Source organism: Trachurus trachurus (genome assembly GCF_905171665.1).
Source record: "Trachurus trachurus genome assembly, chromosome: 5".
Lineage (NCBI taxonomy): Eukaryota > Metazoa > Chordata > Actinopteri > Carangiformes > Carangidae > Trachurus > Trachurus trachurus.
In genome coordinates this window covers 21,140,837-21,164,423 of record NC_139896.1, presented here as the reverse complement: position 1 = coordinate 21,164,423, position 23,587 = coordinate 21,140,837, and the positions used below count along the sequence as shown (strand labels likewise).

At 42.2% G+C, this 23,587-nt stretch overlaps 1 protein-coding gene across 3 annotated transcripts in view; it reads left to right on the top strand.

Moving 5' to 3' along the window:
- The window catches only part of LOC310986494 (dedicator of cytokinesis protein 3-like), a gene marked incomplete at both ends in the record, with an annotated part of 178,753 nt that overhangs the window by 114,406 nt on the left and 40,760 nt on the right, over window positions 1-23,587 (top strand). For all 3 annotated transcript variants that reach the window (XM_083972425.1, XM_083972424.1, XM_083972423.1), the window contains 5 exons: window positions 13,274-13,422; window positions 13,885-13,969; window positions 16,280-16,321; window positions 16,920-17,074; window positions 22,791-22,872. In XM_083972425.1, coding sequence (XP_083828551.1) covers window positions 13,274-13,422; window positions 13,885-13,969; window positions 16,280-16,321; window positions 16,920-17,074; window positions 22,791-22,872 — 513 coding nt within the window. The remainder of the gene's footprint in view (window positions 1-13,273; window positions 13,423-13,884; window positions 13,970-16,279; window positions 16,322-16,919; window positions 17,075-22,790; window positions 22,873-23,587) is intronic.

Genomic DNA, 23,587 nt, shown 5'->3' with positions numbered 1-23,587 from the left:
GGGAGTAAGATAGGGGGTCGGTGTGGGCCTACACGTTACCTACAAATTTATCAAAAAGTTTGATGATTGAAAACTTGTGAATGTGTTTATTCAGGAAGTCAGAGTAGATGGATGATGATGTCACATCCAAATCATAGGAAATAATTGAAAAAAATGGCAATTTATCATTGTCATTATTGCCTTTATTTTTACCAAGGAGTTCCAATGTACAGTGGCTGTAAAGGTACAACTCACTAAAACTCAAGAAAACACATCCAAAGACACGAACATCCTCCAAATTCAGAAAACAGCACAACAGAAATGGGATACTGGGGCATTTTAATTCAACACTTATTAACTTTAGAATATGTGAAGATAGTCTGTTAGTCTGTTACCTGTTAGTGGTGTTTGAAAATAAGGCGAATAAGGTGAGATTGTTTGTTTGTTTATTATAGCGTCAATATCACATGATTCGTTTGCAAATATGCACTGTTAGCTTAGCTGGTCCTTAACATAAAATGTTTGTTTGTGTCTTTGCATGTCTTTTCTTAGTTGCAAAAATTGATAATAAAACATGACATAACATAATTACATATTTTATTGTGTTATGTATTGTGAGTGTCGGAACTACAGATGGAAATTAGCCCTAGGGCTAAATCTGGTACAGCCATCTTTTCATTATTTTTTCAAATTACTAATGGTACCGTATACTGTCCTGTTTCAATAAACTAAACTACTACATAAGAAATAAAAAAACACATGTACGACATGACGGAAGCTCAAACGTGAAGAAAAACAAGAACATTTACCACAGGAAAACAACCACGCTTGATCTGCAGAACACCAGGATGTTGATGTATTTTTGATCCACAGTCACTGACTCCGAGGAAACTGTCCAGTGACGTGAGGGGCTCTGACGGACTTGAAGTTTTTCTGACAGTTCCTCAAATCCAACCTTTTCTTACAGACACAGAGTCTGTCAGAGTTAGTATATACATGCAGTTTATGACTGTGAGCTATCTGATCTGCCCCCCGTCTCCTCCCCCTTCAGGCCTGTGCTGCCATTTTCTGTATAGTGTGACTGACAGCTCAGTGTAGCCAAGCTTACAGCAGTGTGTTAAAACGCCACCTCTGGTTCTGACCTTTGACTCTTCTCTCTGTCTCTGTCTCTCACTGTGTTTCTAAGTGTGATAGAGTGTGAGGAGAGATGGTTGTGGACGGGGGGGGGGGGACTCCTCGAAGCTGATCGGTCTTTGTCAAAGACACAGAAGCTGAACACTGTGGTGCATGAGAAAGATAAGAAAGCCCACATCCTCCTACCACCGTCCTAATTATAGAGCTGGTGCTGAAACAGACAGCCAATCACATGGCTCATCAAGCTGTCGTTAATTGCAGCTGGCGTGTTGTCGGAGTGACAGGTGTCCACAGACAGAGACAAGTGTGGACGAGTGATAATCAAAGTGACGCCACTGTGGCCGGAGAGGAAAATAAACTGATAATGATGATGATGCGATCTAAGAGAAAAGTTTCCTGGCATTGACTTCACTGACACACTGATGGTACGAGTCCACAAAGCGCCACCACCATAGGGCTGATGTCCACAGTCAACTCTGTGACTTTAGTTGCGGAAATGGAAGAGAAACTCGCCATTGGACCTCAATTCGAAAAAAAAAAATCTCCATGTAAGTGAATGGGAGTCAAAATTTTATTCGATTGAATTATGTCATGAGAAAAATATATGACCTTAACCTACTTAAAACATTGCGTTTCATGCCAAAAAATCAGCAGTTTGTCCTAAAACGCCAACAGAAGAATTTATTTGGGAAAGGGCGGCATGTGGTGTGTGACGTCACCTACGCAACCTGTAGTCTTTTTACATTTACGGATTTTCAGAATTTTATTTTATAATAGTTTTACAACAAACTGCTGATTTCTCAGCATGAAATGCGATGTTTTAAATAGGTTAAGGTTATATATTTTTCTCATGGCACAATTCAATCGGATCACGAAATAAAATTTTGACTCCTGTTCACTTACATGGAGATTTTTTCCGAATTGAGGTCCCATGGCGAGCGTTACTTCCTGCTTCCGCTTAGGCTCTCTATAGACAAATGCACACAGTCTGTATTCAGAAACTGAGCCATAAAATCAGCCGTCAGAACTACTGTGACTTTGTGATGTCACAACAAACCAGTCGCCAGAAGCCACCATCCAACACTGGCAGGATTTTAGTGTTTTCCCTGAAATCTGCTCTATTTTTCTTGGATCCCTCAGCCAATCAGAGGAGAGACTCAGAGTCCCCTCTCTTCTGACTGGCTGACACTGACCTGTTGTTATTAGAGCTACAGAGAGAAGATGAGAGAGGAGATGTAAAACTACACTGAGATGGCTTTTATATCTTGTCATGGATCAACTTAGGTAACTCTTTCAGCTGAACTCTACTGTATAACGTCACCGGTCAGACACTCGGAAACCAAACTCTCAGCTTCACCTGTTCTCTCAGTACTGCATTCGTCTGCAGGAGCTTGGTGTTAAATACATTTCTGTCAAACTTTCACTGGTCGGCACGAGTGTGGTGTCACTACAGTTAACAAGGTGAAGCCAGGTGTTAATGCTGAGGATGATATACTGTCTATATATATATATACACAGTATACATACTCTCTCTCCCCCTTTACCTATATCAATCTTTCACACATTTCATTTCAGAGGGCATCAGCCTCAGAATATAAAACTCTTTTTTCAGACGTGTTTGTGTCGTCGGCTTCGTTGTACCTCTCTGTGTGTTTCAGAGCGCACACACCGTCGCAAAAGTGGAGAGAAGCTCGTTGCTGCTGCTGCTGCTGCAGACTGGCCCGTGGGTGGGTGGGTAGGTGGGTGAGAGACGGGGGAGAGAGAGAGAGAGAGAGAGAGAGAGAGAGAGAGGTGAGAAGAGAGATGAAGAAAGATGATAAAAATGGAAGCTGGGAGCAGGTCAGAGGAGAGAGAGGGAGAATAAGGCAGAGATGCACACAGTGATCACACGAGCAGAGAGAGAGAGAGGTAGTGTTGATACAGTGCATTGTGAGTAGATCTGAAGTCGTGTGACAGGCTGTGATTTTCCTCTCGTCTGCCAGTTTGGATTTAACATCTCTGCACCGGTAGAGAAACAGAGAGGGAGAGATAGAGGAGGAAGACGAGCAGAGAAACGAGTGGATTTATCTTCCTCTCCCACCTGTAAGTAGCTACATCGCTGTATCTGTGGGGAGCTTCTTCTATCACTCAGGTGTGTGTGTGTGTGTGTGGGGAGGAGAGAGAGAAAGAGAGAGAGAGAGAGAGACTTTTCCATAGAGAGTGAAAGTGTGTTTTTCACTGCACTTGTGTGTTATCGCATATGTCAGATCTATAGGCTTCAGTAAGTGCAGTGTCATATATTTTCTACGGTGACTCATCCATGGTTGCCACAGCGACGCCATTGTTGGCATACTGTAGTTAGCTGTGTGGTGTTTCATTTATTTATCTATTTTATCATTCGATGAACGCGAAGCTACAGATCAACTACAGACCTGTTGTATTGGACCGCAGCGGTTTGAGGCATGAAATCATAACTCGGTGATTTCCAGCTGTGCTCTTATTATCTGATGTATCATTATGGGATAGCGATGCTGTTATTTGTAATGTCTCACGCCACCAGTATTCTTCACATAAAAACTAAAACTTTGTGGTTGTTGTTTAACTGTTGTTGACATGAGAGTGTAAAATGAGAAATTTTGAGAAACACCCAACTTTTAACTTCTACCACTTCTACTTAGACTCAATTAGAACAATAATAAAAGACAATAAAAGATATCGTGGGATAAAACATTTGGGATAAGGCGAATACACAACTCAAAAATATATTACATAACCTAAAACATAGATAGGACTGATAGTTTTACCTTGTGTCCTTGTGTAAAAAAGGGTTAGGAAACTGATTTTCTAGCTGTTGTGTAAATCTGTGATTTACCTGTGGGACATTGCAACCTTTGACCTCTTGAGGCTGAGTCTCCTTCCAAACAGTCTGTTACTGCAGCGTGGAGCTGGACCTGAGGGTTGTCCTTCCAAAACGTGTTCATTAATGATATGAAGGGCGGTGTCCTTCCTGTCCTCCTGCTCTGCTGTTGCAATGCAGGAAGTTTAAATCAGCCTGGCAACATTTAAAACCATGTCAGACTAAGACAGACCTGCAGTAAATCCTTGATGCCGTATTCTGCTGGTTTTGAACTGGACCAGGTTATGTTGACAGGTGTTCTTGTTATTTTGTCTGCTGCGTAAGGCAAATGATAGTACTTTCAAAGTTTGGTGCTGTAAATGTGTCTGACAGGCAGAGGTCACAGTGTCCATGCTCTGACAGGTCCTCACTAACACAGTACATCAAGGGTGTGTGTGTGTGTGTGTGTGTGTGTGTGTGTGTGTGTGTGGCGTGTCACCAAGAAGAGTTCACGCAAGGTTATGAGAGGATTTAGGATCAAATTTGCTGCAGACTAACAAGCAGATCACACACACACACACACACACACACACACACACACACACACACACACACACACACACACACACACACACACACACACACACACACACAGTTGTTTCACCAAATGACTTTTGTTCTTTTTTGTTTCATTTTATCTGTCGATGTCGTCCTGTGTGTCGTGTAGTTAACAGAATCTGTACCGGAGCTTTTCACTCAGTATTTATTTACACCTACGGTTCAGTGTCTAGACTTCCCAGCATTCCCACACAGACCCAGAGAAAAGACAAAGATGCTTAATTTAACTGTAACTGTGAAAAGCCTGTAACTAAGGCCAATGCAGTTATCAACAGTGCTTATACAGTGATTCAAATTCATCATGCATCTCAGAGTTTACATATTTAACACATTTTGCAGGCACAGATTTATACAGACATAAAGGGTTGTTTGTGTTGGTGTTGAGTGTGAACTCATAGTCAGTTTTTTTTTATCAACTGCAAACTGAAATCTTTTCACAGTCTGTAAAGACCCATGAATGAGCCTCAAACCTGGGGCTGAATAAGCATTTAAGCTCCTTCAGCTCTCTGGGTGTGCTTTTAGTAGACAACTGAAATAAAGTCTGTGTTTAACACAATCTGGAGACATTTTCACACTTTATTCCAGAACAATAAATGTTTCAGTCCTGCTTCTTTTTTTAGCTTTTACATGCGTTAAAAAGGTGAGTTACTAAAGAGAGGCTTGATGAAACAACAGATGCTGATGGGGATGTTAAACATCATCACCTGTACAGCCTCACTGTGTTCATATAAACGGTACCAACGCTGTAGGAGAGCTCAAAGCCAATTCATACAACCAGTTAAAGTGATGTGACCACAGTATGGTCGATTTATAACCTAACATTATAGTTTTCTGTATTGAGGCTTCAGACATTGATTGATGTTGATGATTCAGCTGATTAAAACCTGGCAGGACCAGAAGTGTAAATCCATTTAGCTTTTTGTGTGGAGGGAACCAGGTGGCATTGACGTCCATGATGACTGACAAGAATACATCATTCTGCCACTCTTTATACTGAGGCTCTGGAAACATGTGGACCAGTCAAACCCTCTGCAGAATAACAAACCTTCACCCTCACTCAAAAGCACAAGACGGAGAACAGACGGAGAATATTAGACACTGGTGAAAGCAGCTGTGTCTGGTCAGAGGACTCTATGTTTCATGTTTATGACTGAAAAATGAATTTTACTGTAGCGGCAGCGAGTTTCAACAACAGATGAGGAGTTGAGACCAAAGAAGAAGTCGGAGGCTCTTTTGTTTGTGTCCCTGCTGGTTGATCCTCAGCTCCTGCGTTGTCAGTGACGCAGCAGCCGGGCTGACAGGCATGGAAATGAAGCAGGACGTTTGGTAATGGATCAGAGCTGTGGTGAACGTCCCCTCTGATTTGGGAGGTGCCAAACAGATTCACGTCCTGTTAAGAGGCTTCACAACGGCAACTTGCTTATAAACTAATCAGTTGCACATTACAGATCACCTGATTACAGCTGCAGCCCGGTGTGTCAGAGCGAGTCACAGTGAGGAGGACGAGGCAGCAGCCTGAGATCGTCTGCAGAGAAAACTCCTCATGTGTTGTGATTAATTTGTGAGTGGTCATTTCAACGTGGCAGTGAGCACTTTATTAGGAACAGCATACAAACTCTGGGTGGCTCCTCCTCTTCTCTCACAGCCTCAGCTCCTCATGTCAGGACGGACGTCAAATTGACCTTGTTTGTTGTCTCACGCCAGCAGATTTCTCAGGTGTCCAACTTACACCTGCCCCAACGCTGTAGATTAAAGTAAAGTATAACACTAAAGTATAATCTTATCTTATCTTATCATGTTTCTTATCTTAGGTTCAACCAATACAGGGATAGATAGTCTAAAGATGCTTTCCCACTAAAAGAAGTGGGTCGATGCAGGTTTTTTTATGCGAGGGTCGACACGCTGACAGTCGTCATATGGCTCCTTTTCCACTGGCCAAAAAACCCGGGTCGGATCTCCAGCTGGCGAGCTGCTTGGTCGTTCACCCCCACCGCAGCACATCTGGTGATGTCATCACCTTTGTCATCACGTAAATTAGCGGGTTGACCCTGGGTTGACTGCAGGCCGATCGGAGGAGAGGCGATGGCAGTCGATGGCAGTCGACGTCAGAGTCTGCTGTCAGAAGATGATTGTTAGCGGGTTTAAACTGTTTTTTTGGCCAGTGGGAAAGGGGCATAAGTGGTTCACTAGTATAACTTTTAAGTCAGTTGTTGCTGAAGTTCAGTGAACTCATAGTCCTGCAGGAAGCAGCTGTTTGAAGATGGTGAACTGGGGGTAAAAGCCTGGAAACACATTTTATAAATGATTTATGGTTTTGGGTTTTTTGGATCATTTTTTTCTACTCAAAGATTCAGGTTGTGTGTTGTTTTTTTCCCCTCTTTTTTGCTCAAAAGCATTTGAAATATTTTGACTTTGGTGTGTTAATGCAACATTTAAACCTCATCAGTTACACAACCAGACACTTAAGAGTGAAACCGTGAAGCTTCACAACAAGGCTTCTGCTTTTCTCATCTGTCAGGTGTGAAAAGGGAGCAGGATGTCACTAATGGAACTGAGGTGTCGCAAATGTCCCATTAGATATTAAAGCTGTCAGGACGAATAAAATCCCATTATATATTAAAGTGGAGCTGTGACACTGTGGTCCTCTGGAGACCCACCTTTGGTCCCTGACCCACAGTATGATGTAGTTTAATGCTGCAGGAGAAAAGGTGGAGGTGTTTGTTAATGGAGGAGGGACATCTCTAGCTTGTGGCCTGTCAGAGTGATTAAGATCTTCGCATTATGATCTTCTAACTCTGAAGGCGAGGCGAGCTCTAAAAGGCCAAAGCAGCAATAAAGAGGAAAGTAAATATCTGATTTAGTCAACAGCGGGGCAGAAGTCGCCACCTGAGACTCAACACAAGCAGTTTTCTCTCTCTCTCTCTCTCTCTCTCTCTCTCTCTCTCTCTCTCTCTCTCTCTGCCTTTGTGTAGCTGTGCTGAAATGTTGTGAGCCAAGATGGCGTCCAGTGAAACACAACAGCTTCCATAGCCACCCAGTTGTATTTATAAAGTTTTCTTTTCTGCATATTCTTGTGTATTTTGTACCTTGCTCATTATACAGGCCGTAGGCCTACTTTTACTTGTTCTTTCATGACCACCCACACTGTGCAATATCGTTGATCAAACAACATTAGAATAATTTGATAATATTTTTGTACAATACATATCTTTGTTTTTTACACACACACACACACACACACACACACACACACACATATATATATATATATATATATATATATATATATATATATATATATATATATATATATATATATATATATATATTGTACCTACTAGTAAATTCTCTAGATTTTTCTTTACGCATCCTGTAGTCTTTGCTACTGTTACAAGCGAATTTCCCACACGTGGGATCAATAAAAAGTCTTGTGTCTTATGTCATCTAGCTCAACTGGCATTTCTGGTGCTGAGGTGGTAAAGACGTGTTAAATGGTGTTAATGTGCGTGTTTGTGTGCTCGCTCCCGCAGGATGTGAAGGTGTGATTACTCACCACAGCTGGGGAAAGAGGGACAGGGGGCAGTGGAGGGAGGGGGTGAGAGGAGGGAGTCCACAAATAGTCCACACAGATGACATTTCCACTCTGCAGTTGAGAAACCAAACTTTGTGCTGAGCTGAACGGGTGAGACTGTGTCGTCTTAGAGACAGACGGGTCGGGCAGCTCGTCTCTGTTTTTATGATGTGGGTGGGGGCCATTCTCAGCGCCAGCTAGAGGTGGAGAGGAGACTCCGTCCCCCCCCCGTTAGGCCAGCTGGCTCACCTGCACCGAGTCGAGATGAGTGACTCAGATGAAGGTCAGAGGTCAAAGCACATCCACCCACCGACAGCGATGGCCAGATGTCCTGGACAAATCCAAAGCTCTGGTTTTCAGCTCCTGGGTTGGAGAACGCACTAATGAGCTAAAACATTATGACCAGTCACAGATGAAGTCTGATACAACAGATACATCAGACAGAGTAGACAGGAGGTGAAGAGTCAGCTCTCGTACTCGACTTGTTGGACATGGCATAAATGAGCAGGTGAAAAAAGAAAATGAGTTACATTTGATTATAAACATTAGTGACAAAAGGACCAGCTCAACCTGGGACCAAGAACTGGGACAAATATTTATTGGTCCGATGTCCATGTCCCAGGAAACAGAGTGAGAGGGGGAAAGTTTACTCACAGCACAATCCGCCTGTGTGTGGGCGCGTGTGCGTGCGTGCGTGTGTGTGTGTCTTCCTGTTAAATGTTAGCCTGCTGGAGCAGACGGAAAAAAACTTGTAGGTTTGCTAAAGTCGGTCCTACAGGTCACAATTATTTCAAGACATCTCCCGTCTCAGTCTCCAGTCCAGCTGCAGAAATAGTACTAAAACTATATGCTATTGTTAAACCGCTGACTTTAGACACTACACCTGATCGTACATCTGTACTCCAGACTTTTCCGTCTGTGTTTCTGTAGCTCGCACACACACACACACACACACACACACACACACGCCTTCTGTGGCTGTGAACTTGAACCAAACACACACTTTTCAGTTTCCCCAGTGGTCCCCGTGGCTGACGACAGACACTGATCTCTGGGCAGCTCTCTGGTGTAAATGTGTGTGAACCTTAACTTCCTCTCTCAGTCTGCAGGTGTAAATAACAACAGACTGTCTGTTGTCTCCTACACAGACTCATGTGTGTGCAGCTCTGGTCTGGACAGCAGCACCTCGGGGCTTTATGACCAACTCCTGTACTGCTGCTGTGGAGAAGCATCTTCAGGAAGAGTTATGCACAGAAAAGCTCAGTTATAACCATTTAGAAAATAAGATATGAGAACGTTGCCCATTATAGCTCACTACTGAAATACAGGACAGGCTGAGGTAGGGAAGACCACATTTAGTTGCTCAGCTTGGTCTACGTAGGAAGGAGGACGACATGCCCCGGTAGATAAAATCACTACAGTAGCGTACCTACTGTCTGCTGATACACTGCGTATAAGGCGTTTTGGGTACCTATAAGTAAATTGTTGTATCTACTAATTTTAAATGTGAGATTTCTCTTGGCATTCATTCGTCCATGCATCCGAACTATGGCTCCTCTGATGCCTTTTTGTCTAAATCATCACTTCTCCAAGTGTTCTAGTGATCAATTAATTTATTTTATTTCATTTGTTTATTTGTAACATGATTATATGATTATGATTTATTATCAATTCAATTAGTTAAATCACTTATATAACCTCATAAGTATATTCTCCTATTTCTCTCTTTTACATACAGTAAGATGAACTCTTTGTTCTCTTGTTTTTCACCTTTTCTTAGATGAAAGAGTTCATCAGTGAGAAAATCGATCCAAATGTCTGTTTTATGGACAAAAATCATTAAAGTGCACTTTTCACTGCCCATTAAGATCATGTGTAGACGCTCTTACTCTGAAAGGTCCATTAACAGTCACATGTTCGGTGCTGAATCTTAATGTGGACTCTCGTAGAGTGCGTATCAAAGAGCAGTAGCTCCTGCGTCCACCGGGCATCTCCTTAAAAACAAACACTAAACAGATGCTGGGGGTGGGGGGACGGGATGCTGTATGACTCAAGCTGTTGCTAAGCAACTACAGTACTGGAAATCCATTTGGCACTTTATGGCTAAAAGTTGTAGTAGTTTCAACCTTGTTCACTAACAGCTGAAAACATGCTAATCACTCATGGAGCACTGGGATGGTGCAACAGGAGCCACTGACGTAAACTACTGAGACACTGACCCCAGTGCTGTGCAGAGGAGTTTCCCTGCGGACACGTACTGTAACCTCAGAGTGGAGTAGCTACTCTCAACACAAGGATCCAGCCTGTTCATAGTACTATAGTAGCTATAAATTGTTTAAGATACACTCAGGCAGACTTTTCTCCTACTTAGTCTATCATATCAGTTTGCTTTAGTGTGGTTTTAATGTGCAGCAGCCAGTTGTACTTTCTGTCAGGAGACTGATCCAACCTCAGCAACCAGAACAGACTTGAGTTCAGCTTCCTCCATGTGTGAGTTTATATCAGGAGATATCTATATATTACGAGACATAATTAAATCCTATTTATTAGAAAACGAAATCCTAAAACATGTAATTTAACAAAAAAGATCTCTCTGCATTCAGCTGAGATGTGATATTTCAACATGTTTCACTTGTTTTCTATGGCCCCTTTCACATTGCACAAGGTTTTGTGTGGTCAGATCAGATAAATGCAGGTATTGATAATTGGCTGAAACATTACAAGACCAACCCATTATCTGAAAAAAAGCATGGGAGATGTTTTATTTTCTTTTTGTAAAAATATGACATGTAATATTCTCCCTGTGGGCCGGGCCAGACTGACACAACACAGAAATAAAGAACTAATTAACTATTAGATGTTACACTTTATCATAACCTCAGTGTCAACATAACAAACCATCACATACACTTAGAAAAATCAGTATGTTGGATGCTGTGTCCTCTAGGCTTCTGCTATGAACCTCGCCAAAACAAAAGATCATTATCATCCGAGTGCAGACAGAGTGCAGTGGAATACAAATGAATTTCATCCTCAACAACCACAAGATCACAAAAAAAACACACACGTTGCTCTGCAGACGTTCCTTCGTATCCTTTGCCAGATGTTGTAAGACCGCAGAACCACAAAGCCTCAGGTGATGAGGAAAAACAATATTCATGAGCAGAATCAAATCCAGCCTGCTCCGCATCACCATAATCACCTGATCCCCATCCACACCACATGTTTAAAGTTTGTCTCTCGTCCAGAACTACGTATCTGCTCTTCCATCCCATCTCTAAACCACATGTTTACCACTGGGGGAGCAGTGGAGAAACCTGCCGGCAAGGTCACCAGTCGATATCAGAGCTGCTGTGTTCAGCAACTGTATTCACCAGATGCTCATGAAGCTGCTATCGAGCTGAGGTTCCCAAAAACAGCTCCACCTCCACTGCAGCCACAGTTATATAATGGTTCTGATGCACAGGTTCCTCTGTTCATTACAGATACGCAGGAAACAGAGTGAGAGGGGGAAAGTTTACTCACAGCACAATCATCCTGTATGTGTGTGCGTGTGCATGTTTCATCACCAGCATACTCACATCCCTTCTCACAATAGAGACACATGTGCTGGAGGAATGAATGTGTGGGAGTAGATTTTTGGCATTGACCTTAAACACTTACAGGACAGAGGAGAGTGCATGTGTGCTTGTGTGCATGTGTGTGTGCATGCGTGTGTGTGTGTGTGTCCGAAGCACCTGCTTTTCCCTACAGTCATTTCTGCCTGTGTAGTCGTCCTGCCAGGAACTGAGTCGACATTTAACCCCAGCGCCTGCTGCTGAAAGCCTGTGGGGTGAATTAGAGTACTAATAATAGAACGAGCTATAGCGGGAAGTGTATTCTGGGTTTCGTGTGTGTTGGTGTGTCTGTATACAGTTGCTGTCCTTTCTCATTGGAAACATCAAACCCATTGGTGCTGCCCACATGCCTGTATTATACTTGATTGTATTATTATTGTTATTACTGTTTTTGATATTCTTTTAAGGGACTGTGCCTAACACCCGGCAGTTGGACTGCCAATGTGAATCAGCCAAAGGCTGCAATTGGGTACAGCCGCAGCCCCTTGAAGGGAGTGCTGAATGCTGTACACTGTCCTCCAAAAAAAATAAATAAATTGAAACTGCCTTTGTTTTCAGAACCAGAGGCAATAGAGGAGTCAGTGGATTATTAACCTGCATCTAAAGATCCTGAACAACAATATAGTACATATTTTAATTATTAGTATTATAATGTAATTATTGGCTACAAGTAATGATTGTTTTCAGTATTTATTTCTCAACTTCTCATATTGGTAACAGGAAATGATTATCAAACCAGTGAATGGTAAATGGACTGTAAAGTCTTTACTGGTCTTAACAACCACCCAAGCTCATTTTCACTACAGATCTTTTTTTTTTTTTTTTAAGTATATTTCTTGGGCTTTTTCATGCCTTTATTTGACCGTACAGTTGAGAGAGACAGGAAATGGGGAGGCAGAGAGAGGGGGATTTGAACCGGGGCCGCCTGCACGAGGCCTCAACACATGGGGCGCCACTCTTTGCCCCTCACTACAGATCTTTTAACCACATAACACAACACCTCAATAACACACACAGATGCAGATTGATTTCCTGTTGATTAACAGCAGCTAAATCTCAACATGTCAGTATATAACACATTTGATTTTTATTGTTTTTACTTTGAACGGAAACAGCTGTAAACTGTTCTTCACGCTTTGTTGTACACATGTTAGTGTCTTCAGTCTGTCTTTACACTAGCAAAGATCACTGACATCAAGGAGGGTCTCGGGTTCGTTTCCCGAGCCAGCCACTCTGCATCTAAGAGCTGGACTGGTCTCAGTGAGTGATCGTTGATAAACGGTGAACTGCTCACAGTGTTTCAGCCAGTAGCTCCAGCTCCGTCTGCGAGGCTTAATGGGAATAAGCCGGCAAAACAATGAGCGCGTTCACCTCGGCTATACGACACTCTGTGCTGTTGTTCCCGTGACAGCAACAGTGTCCTCAAACAATGACAGATCCCTCGGCCTCATCGTCAGCTGGACAATATGAGTGTGGGCGCTCAACAACAATGTAACCCCCGTCTCTCTCCCTCTCTGTCTCTCTGTGTGTCGTCATCAGAAGCACAAGGTGGATCTGTTCTACAAGGTCCGCCACGTGATGATGGAGCTGATCGACCTGAGGCGGCAGCTCCTGTCCGGTCACCTGACGCAGGACCAGAGCCGAGACGTCAAGAGACACATCACAGTCAGACTGGACTGGGGCAACGAGTGAGAACACACACACACACACACACACACACACACACACACACACACACACACACACACACACACACACACACACACACACACACACACACACACACAATCAGTATCACACGTTTATACACTGTGTGACATGAAGAAATGTCAAATCTTGGACACCTGACTGAACAATCTCGTCAAAAGCTTTTCTGGAGCATTCAGTTTCATCATTTTTCCAAACAGCTGAACTGATCCACAATAAGATCATCAATTCAATTCAATTCAAATTTGCTTTATTGGCATGAATGTCACAAAGACTATGTTGCCAAAGCATAAAGACTCAATGAAACAAAACAATAATAAACTTCAGAGTTACAAAGAACTACAAAGTATATATACGGTAGATAATATAAGATATATATGATATAAAAGAAAAATAAATAAATAAAAAATGCATTTTTCATCTAATTTCTCTCCCTCTCTCAGACACCTGGGACTGGACTTGGTGCCTAGAAAAGAGTTTGAGATGGTGGATGAAGATCACATCAGCGTCTCAGATCTTTATAAAATGGTGAGTCATCAGTTTATTTTCGCACACTGAACCACAGGAGAAGACTGAGTGTCTCTGGCTGAGGTGAACAGGTGTGAACACGTTCACAGACCTGAAATAGTCACATCCTGTTTTTACATCTCCAGCCTGTTCCTCCAGTCTCATCTTCGCTCTGACAAACACCAGCGGGTCTGATTTAACCTCAAGCTGCATTTGTTCCCACAACCAGGAACCTGCTTTACTTCTATTACTCACAGCAACATCACAAACTATCCAGACACTTCACTCTACTTTTTGGTACATTTAATTGTAAATACATGTCGATCAATTCATTCATTCAAGCTGCCAAAGTGACTCCAAAGCCCTAATTCAAGGATCTGAAGAAAAGCAGGACTTTGTGTTTGCAAAAATGTCCAAAAACTGGTTTTCACTTTTAATGCAGTTGTGTCACTGCATCCATTATTTGTTGATATTTAGGTATTTTAACGTTGCATTAAATTGAATAAAAAGGATGAACACTCAGGATTTTCTTTCATCTCCAATTCGTATCATCTCTCATGTGGGAGATTTGAATCTTGTAACAACAGAAAAACATGCCAACTCTGTGTTTAGATTTTGTTGTGCAGGTGTTGATGTTGTGGAGAATCGTCGCTGTGTGAGGAGGTTTTTAGTGGAAGCTGCTGCAGCGTGAGGAGTTCTCTCAGTTGTTTGTGGTTTCTTAAAGAAACACTTGATGTTCTGTGTCTTACATCAGCTCTGCTTTAAATAGCTGAGCTGTACCAGTCAAACACTGTGGCCGTGGTGATTCCCCCTTTGTTCTGTTGCCTAGAGACAGAGAGAGGGAGCGAGAGAGGGAGAGAGACTCAGGGGGATGAACTGGTAAAGTTTACAGATGGAAGTGGGATGGAAGTTGTGGAGCATCAAACCTGCAGAGAGAAAAAATGAATCAGATCCTGTTTCATAAACACGCAAATGTGAATTTATAATTCTCCTGATAAACAGTCTTTAACGGTCGTTAAATTTGACCAAGGAAAGGTCAAGATGATGAAAAACAGCAGATCAGTACGAATTAAACTTTATTGATCCAATTGTTGAATTTACATTTGTGCAGCAACAGCAGAGTAAAAACATAGCAGGAATACAAAGTGATCAAAAAGAAAGTTTCCTACTGTAACTACTGTAATATATGAGAGCGAGAGACCGACTGTGAATATAAACTCAGTGCTGACAACACAACAGTGGGTTGGATAAACAATCATTATGGTCTGAGTTAATTTACTGCCTGCAATTAACAGAATATTTATAGGCAGTTATAACCAACAGAAAAACTACACACCTGCTGCCTCCTGCTTCTCCACTGTGAACATTTGGACCTTTTATTATCGAATATGTCATTAAATTCATATATAATTATGATAATTAATATGAACATTTTGTTTCTGGTCATAAAACAAGAATAGAAAAATAGCTGGCTGTGGAGAGAGAGGAAGATGATGAAAGAGGTTTCTCTGCTCTTACACATCAGCTGCTGTTCCAGATTATTTATTGCAGTAACAAGATGAACCAGAATATTTATACAAGAACATCAAACAGGGAATCCCTCATATAAAGTCCATAATGTTCAGATGGAGGACGTCCTGATGATGTTTCCTCTCCCAGTGAAGCAGGACGCCTCTCTGGTTGGTTACCTGGTAAAAATTCAGGTGGTGTTACGTTGCTGCTCAGACGTGCAGATGGTTTTCATTTGACAGTCATTACTTCAATTCATCCCAGCAGTCGCTCCTCTCGTCTCTCAGCAGCTCCTCCAGAGATTTAGAGACAAGACGTGGTAATGAGTCACTGGGGCATTTAGGTTTTCATTATAGAGAAAGGAGAGAGAGGAGGAGAGGGGATGAGGAAAGGAAACCAAAAGAGAGGTGGGGGATTAAAAGGAAGAGAGGAGACAATGAAAGAAAATGAGAGCTGAAGAGTGGAAATGAAAGGAGGAGAAGAGATGAGGAAAGAAACAAGGGGAGAGGAGAGGAAATGAAAGGAGTGAAGGAGAGGAGAGGAGATGAGGGAGGGACACTAGTGGAGAAAAAATGAAAAGAGTGGATGAGAGGAAATACAAGGAGAGAGGAGGGAGAGGAGACAAGGAAAGGTAATGAAAAGATAGGAAATGGGATTGGGGGAGAGGAGAAAAAATGTAAAAAGAGGACAGAAAATTAAAAGAAGACAGGAAAGAGGGAGCATGGCGAGAAGGAGAGAGTTTAGAGGAGTGAACACGATGTTTAACACCTGTTTTTTACAGTCTATGGTTTAACCTCAGGTGTGTCTGTGTCTCGTCCACAGCACCTGTCCAGCAGACACAGTGTTCAGCAGAGCACCACACAGGTAACACACACACACACACACACACACACACAGGTCTGATACAGCAGTGGTGTCATGTGACCCACCTCCATCATCAATAGACTAATCAACACTTTGAGTCTCATTGATACTTGAGCATCAGTACAAAACATCTGATTCCAGGTCTGAACATTAACATCTGAATCACTGAAAAGCTTCTAGCTTTTCTAGCTTCATCATTTATGCAATCAATACATTTCAGTGATTTATATTGTATAAGACGTGTGGAAATATTCATGATGAGTTTCATGTTATATTTACCAGACGTAGTCCACAGTAACTCAGCTCTCTGGGTTTAATGCCTTGCTTAGTACAGTATATAGCCACAGTAAGCTTTAACTTCAGCATCCTCCTGTTTCAGTAATTAATAAAAATGTCCATCTATGATGTCATGATGACATAAATGAGTGATTGTTAGAAGTAAAATGAGGGGGGAAAAATCCTATAAAATCAGAAATGTTAAAATAAATAACAGGAAGTAAACAAAGGGAGTTGAAAGAAAAACAAACCATAAAATAAATGTTATCGCCGACGAGTGACAGAGCTCCCATAAGGCCTTGTTGTTGTTTTGGGTTTCCAGGGCGACAGTACGCGGCAGCGACACGGGGAGCCATGTCGAGTTCCTGTGCCCCATCACCTGCTGGTGAACCTGAAGAGCTTCACCTACAACAGCATCGGAGAGGACACGGACATCTTCTTCTCTCTGTACGACCTGAGAGAGGGCAAGACCATCAGGTCGGACACACACACACACACACACACACACACACACATTGACTCACACACAACGCTCAATCTGTGATCAATTGAAAGTGATCACACTGAATTACTTCCTGTCTTCTTTATTGATGTTTTTTTAAACATTGAGCTGTGAACAACGTTGTCTAGAGTATGGTGGCCCTGAGAGATCAACAGCTTCACAAAACACACACAAGTCGTTTGTTTTGTTTTTGTAGTGTCTTTGTGTTTACTGTGTGTTTGTGTATTTTGTTGTGTGTGTGTGTGTTGACTTCTCTGGGCCACCGTACTAAGCCCCTGTCAGTGAAACCACACTTCACCGTCGTGTTGTCGTACAGTTCGGTTGCTGAGTCAGACAGAGTGCATTATGGGTCGTTTATGTTCAGCAGTGACACAGAGGAGACGTGTGTGTGTGTGTGTGCCGTGTGACCCTGAAGGCCACCGGTACGATGACTGTTCACTCCCACAACCAGCCCGTTATGTCTTTATGCACAGGGTTGCTATGACAACTTGTGTATGGCATTGAAGTGTTTGTTTAAGATATTTTTTATATTTGTGAAAGTCTTTTGAATCTTACAGTAAATGCAGAAAAACAAAGAGGATAAGGTTTCTCTCTCTCTCTCTCCACACTTCACCTTACCTCTCTCTCTCTCTCTCTCTCTCTCTCTTGTACATGACATTAACTTCATAATGTGGAACAAATACTGGCAAGTGGCCACACAGAGCTGCTGTGAATAATACATGACTCCCACCGCCGTAATGAACGCCCATCAATTATTCATGAGTGGAGCGATCACAATGCTAACAGATAAGGAATTGCTAATATCAGTAATGAGGCTGATGTAGGCACACTGTGATGGCATTTCGGTTTGTGTGTGTGCGTGTGTGTGCGTGTGTGTAGCATAGAGCAGTTCTGTGGGTCAGTGAGAAGATTATACACAAATGTACAAATGTTGATGTTTGGTGGAAAGATGAACTTTTGTGTAAATAAGCTGTGTGTGAGTGTGTCAATTAGTCCGTATAGGAAACAGAGAGCAGCTAAACAGACATGCCCTCACCTTTGTGTTAATTTTGCATGTTGCCTCTCTTTGACGCATAACACACAGACGCACACACAGATAGATTTGACCTTGGCAGCCTGTTTTCCACGTCTATTCTGAGTCAGCACTAGAGTTTAATGACAGGAGCTGCTCCTCTGAACCAGCAACAGCTCTGTTGTTGTTCATGTGGGCGGAGCAGGTGGAGACCAAACACAGAGCTAAAAGATTAAGTTGCACTTGCAAAGAGTGTGCTATGAATTCAGAAAGGCGACTTCATCAACTGATGACAGGTGCACTGCAAAAACAACACAACATAACAGACGGCTTTCCGGGGGGGGACAAATATGTGATGGTGTGTTGTCTTCAGTTGCAGTGTGCTGAGCCCTCAGGGCCACCATAGATAAGACTTTATCTGCAGTTGAATTATCATTTAACATGTCAGCTTAAGAGCTGATGATATTACATCCAGTGTCTAATACATTTTCTATGCTGCCCCCAAGTGACCAGAATATTTAGATGGAGAAACAGATTGCTATTCGGCTCTCTTTTTCTCTCTCTCTCTCTCCTACATAACCTGGCACTTTTCTGTCAAGCCTTAAAGCAGTGACGACCTCTCCACTTCAGTCGTGGCAGCAGAGTTTCTCCTCGCTGCCTTTAAAAGCTCAGCTCTACGAGGCGTCTCTCTGCAGAGCTCAATCATCTCCCTCTCATCTTCTTTTCACCATGAGAGAAACACAAACCTTCTCTTCAGCTTTCGCCGTCTCTCTTCTTCTCCTCAACAACTTCTCTCTTGAGTGATTATTTCACACCGATCACGATAGTAATAACACCAGGGAAAATCCTGGTAAGATTTCATTCTGACTCACTCTGGTTAAGAGCGATGACTAAAAGCTATTGTGAATCTCTTGTTCGGCTTCTGCGGCTCTAATGGAGTGAAGTGAATCAGAGTCGGTGTTTAATTTAAATTACCTCACTGGGGAATTTGACAAAGATAATAGAAGATGATTCACCTGTGTCGTATGTTTATAGAAGCAAAACTGTTCATCACATTCAGTGTCTCAGATGCTAATTATTGATGATACAGCTGTATGTCTATGCAGTGAACTGTCTGTAAATGCTTCATGTATGCACAGATTCCTTTCTGATTAATCACTGAGATGTTTGAATCTATTTTATTTCTAAATTTTATTTGCAAAACCTTAAAGTCTCTCCGCTCTTTGTGCATTAAAAACATGACTGAGAATAGAAATTAAAAATGGCGCCGTGAATGAAGAGGAACCTTTACACTTCATGAATTACAGTAATCATGGTGCTTATGAACATGTGGCGTCCGCCAAGCTTCCACCAAAGAGACAGAGATGTCAGATCAGTGAGGAGCAGCGATGAGGAGCTTCCTCACATTAACACATGGACCAAACTAACGTCAGATTATCGTCATGTTTTCAACTTGCTTTTTAATTCTTTTGATCTTTGAGTGGAGCTTTTTTTCAACAACCTCATCACTTCCAGCAGCTGTTTACCTCCACACCTCCTAATACTCACATCATGGTGGCGGATGCAACATGGAAACCCTGTCATCCACATTCTCATTTGCTGATTTTCTGGAAGGTTGATGAGGTTGGATGGTTTAATTGAGCTTTACAGGTCTCCTAACTAAGTCCTCCACGACAGCGGATGAACCAAAAACAAAGAAAAAAAAGTTAAAAAAAAAAACAAAATAAACAATATAAGAATAATTGGTGCCTTGCAATAGACTGGCGACCTGTCCCGGGTGTACCCCGCCTCTCGCCCAAAGTCAGCTGAGATAAGCTCCAGCTAACCTGTGACCCTAGTGCAGGATAAGCGATATAGAAAATGGATGGATGAATGGATAGGAGAATAATTGGTCCAAAACAGGTGAAGCTCATACCACAAGGATTTAATGGAAAGGTTACCAGTCTCTTCATCTCCAGGCAACACAATGTGTTGATGCAATAACTGGTGCTAAATGAGGTGAAGAGTGAATCTTTTTATTATTATTATTAATCTTGATACCTGATTTTTTTTTTCATCAGTTGTAGTTTCACTTTTTGAATTGAACGTATCCACAATATTCTGACTGTATGTGCTGCACCTGTAGTTAAGTGTCAGGGCTGAGGTAGCGAGCGAGGGTCTGGTGGATAATATGAAGCATGGTAGCGACAGACAACACCAGGGTTGCTGGTTTGAATCCCCTGATGATGATGATGCTTCATGTCCCTCCTCCTCTGGTCCATACATACAGTGAATCTGCAGGGTGTTGGCGGACCGGTCAGTCCCCATGTGTGAATGTTAATAGCGTGTGTGTTCTGGGTAAATCAGGCTGAAAAATGTCCGGTCACACTCACTGCTGCTCATCCTCCGCCGCCGCTCGGCTGCAGATGCGCTTTGTCAAGAGGACGAATGGCAATGGAGTGGAAACAAGTGGTTCAAATGCATTTCCATAAAAGTGTGTGTGTGTGTTTTGGTTCATATGTGCACGTGACTGAGTGCATCCATGCATACATTGGTGTGCCAGCATGTGCACATGTGTATCCATGCATACATGCATGGAGTGTGTGCGTGTGCGCGTTTGAACACGTTTGTATGAAGCAGGAAATTTTCTGATTCCATCTGTGCTATTTGTGTTTCCTGTTATACTGATGCAGGGATAATGTGTGTGTGTGTGTTACATTAGTGCCTGCTACCACCTAAGGGATTGTTACAACTTATTTTGGTGTGTGTGTGTATACCCTCTCTCTCTGTGAATTACTCTTTAATACAAGAAAACAACAACAACACTACAGGACAGGACCCCCCACCCACCCTCCCCTCCCCCACACCCCGGCCCATTTCTGATCGTCCTCCCACCCAAATGAAGTCACACTCTGCTCCTGTTTAGGCAGAAATACATATTTATAAATGTTTCTTCTGTGGTTGTGTTTGTTTGTTTGCTTGCAGTGTCTCCGGGGGATTAGAATAAATTGTTTAGTTTAAAGAGTCGGACATCGTTGGAGTTGAAGGGGATTATGGGTCGTCACTGCTGCTGTTTGCAGAGATGGTGCAAACCTCAGCAGTAACTGTTGTCTTAGAGAATCAACTGAATAATGACTGTGTGAAGCCGACACAACATCTCAACAAAGTCCAGTTTGTTGTATGATATTATCACTTTGTTGTAATAACATTGGCGTACTTGATGTTTTAGTCTTTTTTCCCAAATAATACATAAAAAGAAATAATATAATAAATATTATTGTTTTCTGTGCTTCTGTGCTTCGTGCTGAAGTTAGTCTGCCTGAAAAAGGCAAAAAATGAAGTTTTCCTTTTCTGAAAATATCACATAATACAATTTGAATAGCTGTTTTTCAATAATGAGATGAAATATTTATCAGAGAGTTTTTGTATTATTCAATCAGAGGTGACTGACACAAAATCATACTTTTGAATTGGCAGAAGGTGAATCATGATTTCAAATCAGATAAAACTTAATTCATTTAACAGGTCAAATTTAAACATAATGTTTTTGATTGACACGTCTGATAATGAGTGAACCTGAGCCCCTCATATAAAACAAGATTGTCCTCGACATTTGTTATTTTTCATGACTTGCACCGAGTGGCAGCACAGATTCTGCTGAGTGAGACATGTTCCCGCTCTGTCCTTCATTTACAAAATCATGAATCGTGTTTTATATTTACATTCATTCATCTGGGAGAAGCTTCAGTCCAGAGCCTGAGCTCTGTGGCGGACACCGGGGCCATGAGGCTGCAGCTGTGTGGAGGAAATGGGATCATTATTTTTAATTTTTAGAGTGAGCTGGTTAAGCACGGAGAGAAAAAGTGAGAGAGAGAGAACACATCAGTTCAGTGAGGACTCCTGGAAGAGATGGGTTTTCCTGTGATTGTCAGATCCCGCTGACTGAGCCTAGTTGCTCCACAGGGGAAATGGCACAAGAGGAGGGTTTCTTCACCCTTTCTGCAGCATCACCACATCTTTAACTCCAATCCGACAACCATGTTTGATGACCCATGACTTTATCTCTCCGTTTTTGATCCGTGTTTCTGTCCTTCTGCTTCAATCTATACATGCATCCATTAGCTGTACCACTCAGCTCTGTGCAGGGTCACAGGGCGAGGGCCGGAGCCAATCCCAGCTGAAGTAGGGCGAGGACGCGGTTCATCTCTAGACAGGTTGTCAGTCTATCACAAGGCAGACATAGAGACAAACAATTTACACCTAAAGGCAATTTAGAGAGACAAATAAGAGTCACTAATCAACATGCATGTGTTTGGGCTGTGGGAGGAAGATGAGGAACCTAGAGAGAACACGTACAGGCTCGGAGAGAACAAGCAAACTCCACATACGTAGGAATCAAGAATCAAACCCAGAACCTGCACTCACTTTGCTACTCACAGACCTACAGTACACTGGCAGCCAGAATCAGCTCTGTTCCCACCTGCTGTGACTCAGTCATTCAGCTTTTAGGCTCCTCTAGGCCACAGTGGTCCGGCATCATCATCAGTGGTCTGTGGTTTCCTGACAGGGGAAGATGACACTGCATGTCATCAGAGCGGGGCGTCCCTCTGTCATCCTCTACTGACATCTCCAACACCCTCACATGTCAAACTGGCTCTGTATGTGAAAATTAACACAGCTGTTCTTCATCTGCTTTCCAGTGAGAAGTTCATGGTGAGACTCAACAAGAACGGAGGACCCAAGAATCCAGAGAAGGTGGACAGGCTGTGTGCACTCTTTACGGTAACACACACACACACACACACACACACACACACACACACACACACACACACACACACACACACACACACACACACACACACACACACACACACACACACACACACACACACACATACACACACACACACACACATTGTAACACCCTGCAGGCTGGTTAAGTCAAACACATTTGAGCTGTGTGGAAGAAAATAAAAGTGAGGATGTACTGCACCCTATCGCTCTGTTGGAGAATCACAATCATAATCATTATCCATAACCTGTTTATTTACATGTAATGTTAAAACGCACATGCGCATATTCTGTTTTACTTTATATGTAGGGACATATTTACTTATTCAGTGGTATGAGTGCATCAGCAGCTAAAACGGCACCGGAAATACCAAGTGAAATCACAAGGTTCAGGAGGGAAAACAAATCTAACAACAACATCTCTCATCTCTCATCTTGTGATGGGTTCAGTTTAATAGACAAAAACATCTGTGCTGAACTGAAATTAGTTTGATTTTATATTACAATTTTATATATATATATATATATATATATATATATATATATATAGTATATATATACAGTATATATATATATATATATATATATATATATATAATTCACAATTACAGGTTCAATTATTGACACTTTGTATATACTGTACGGTAATGCTACATAATTAGTTAACCGTTTTATTTATGTTATAATCTGTGTGGATAATTAC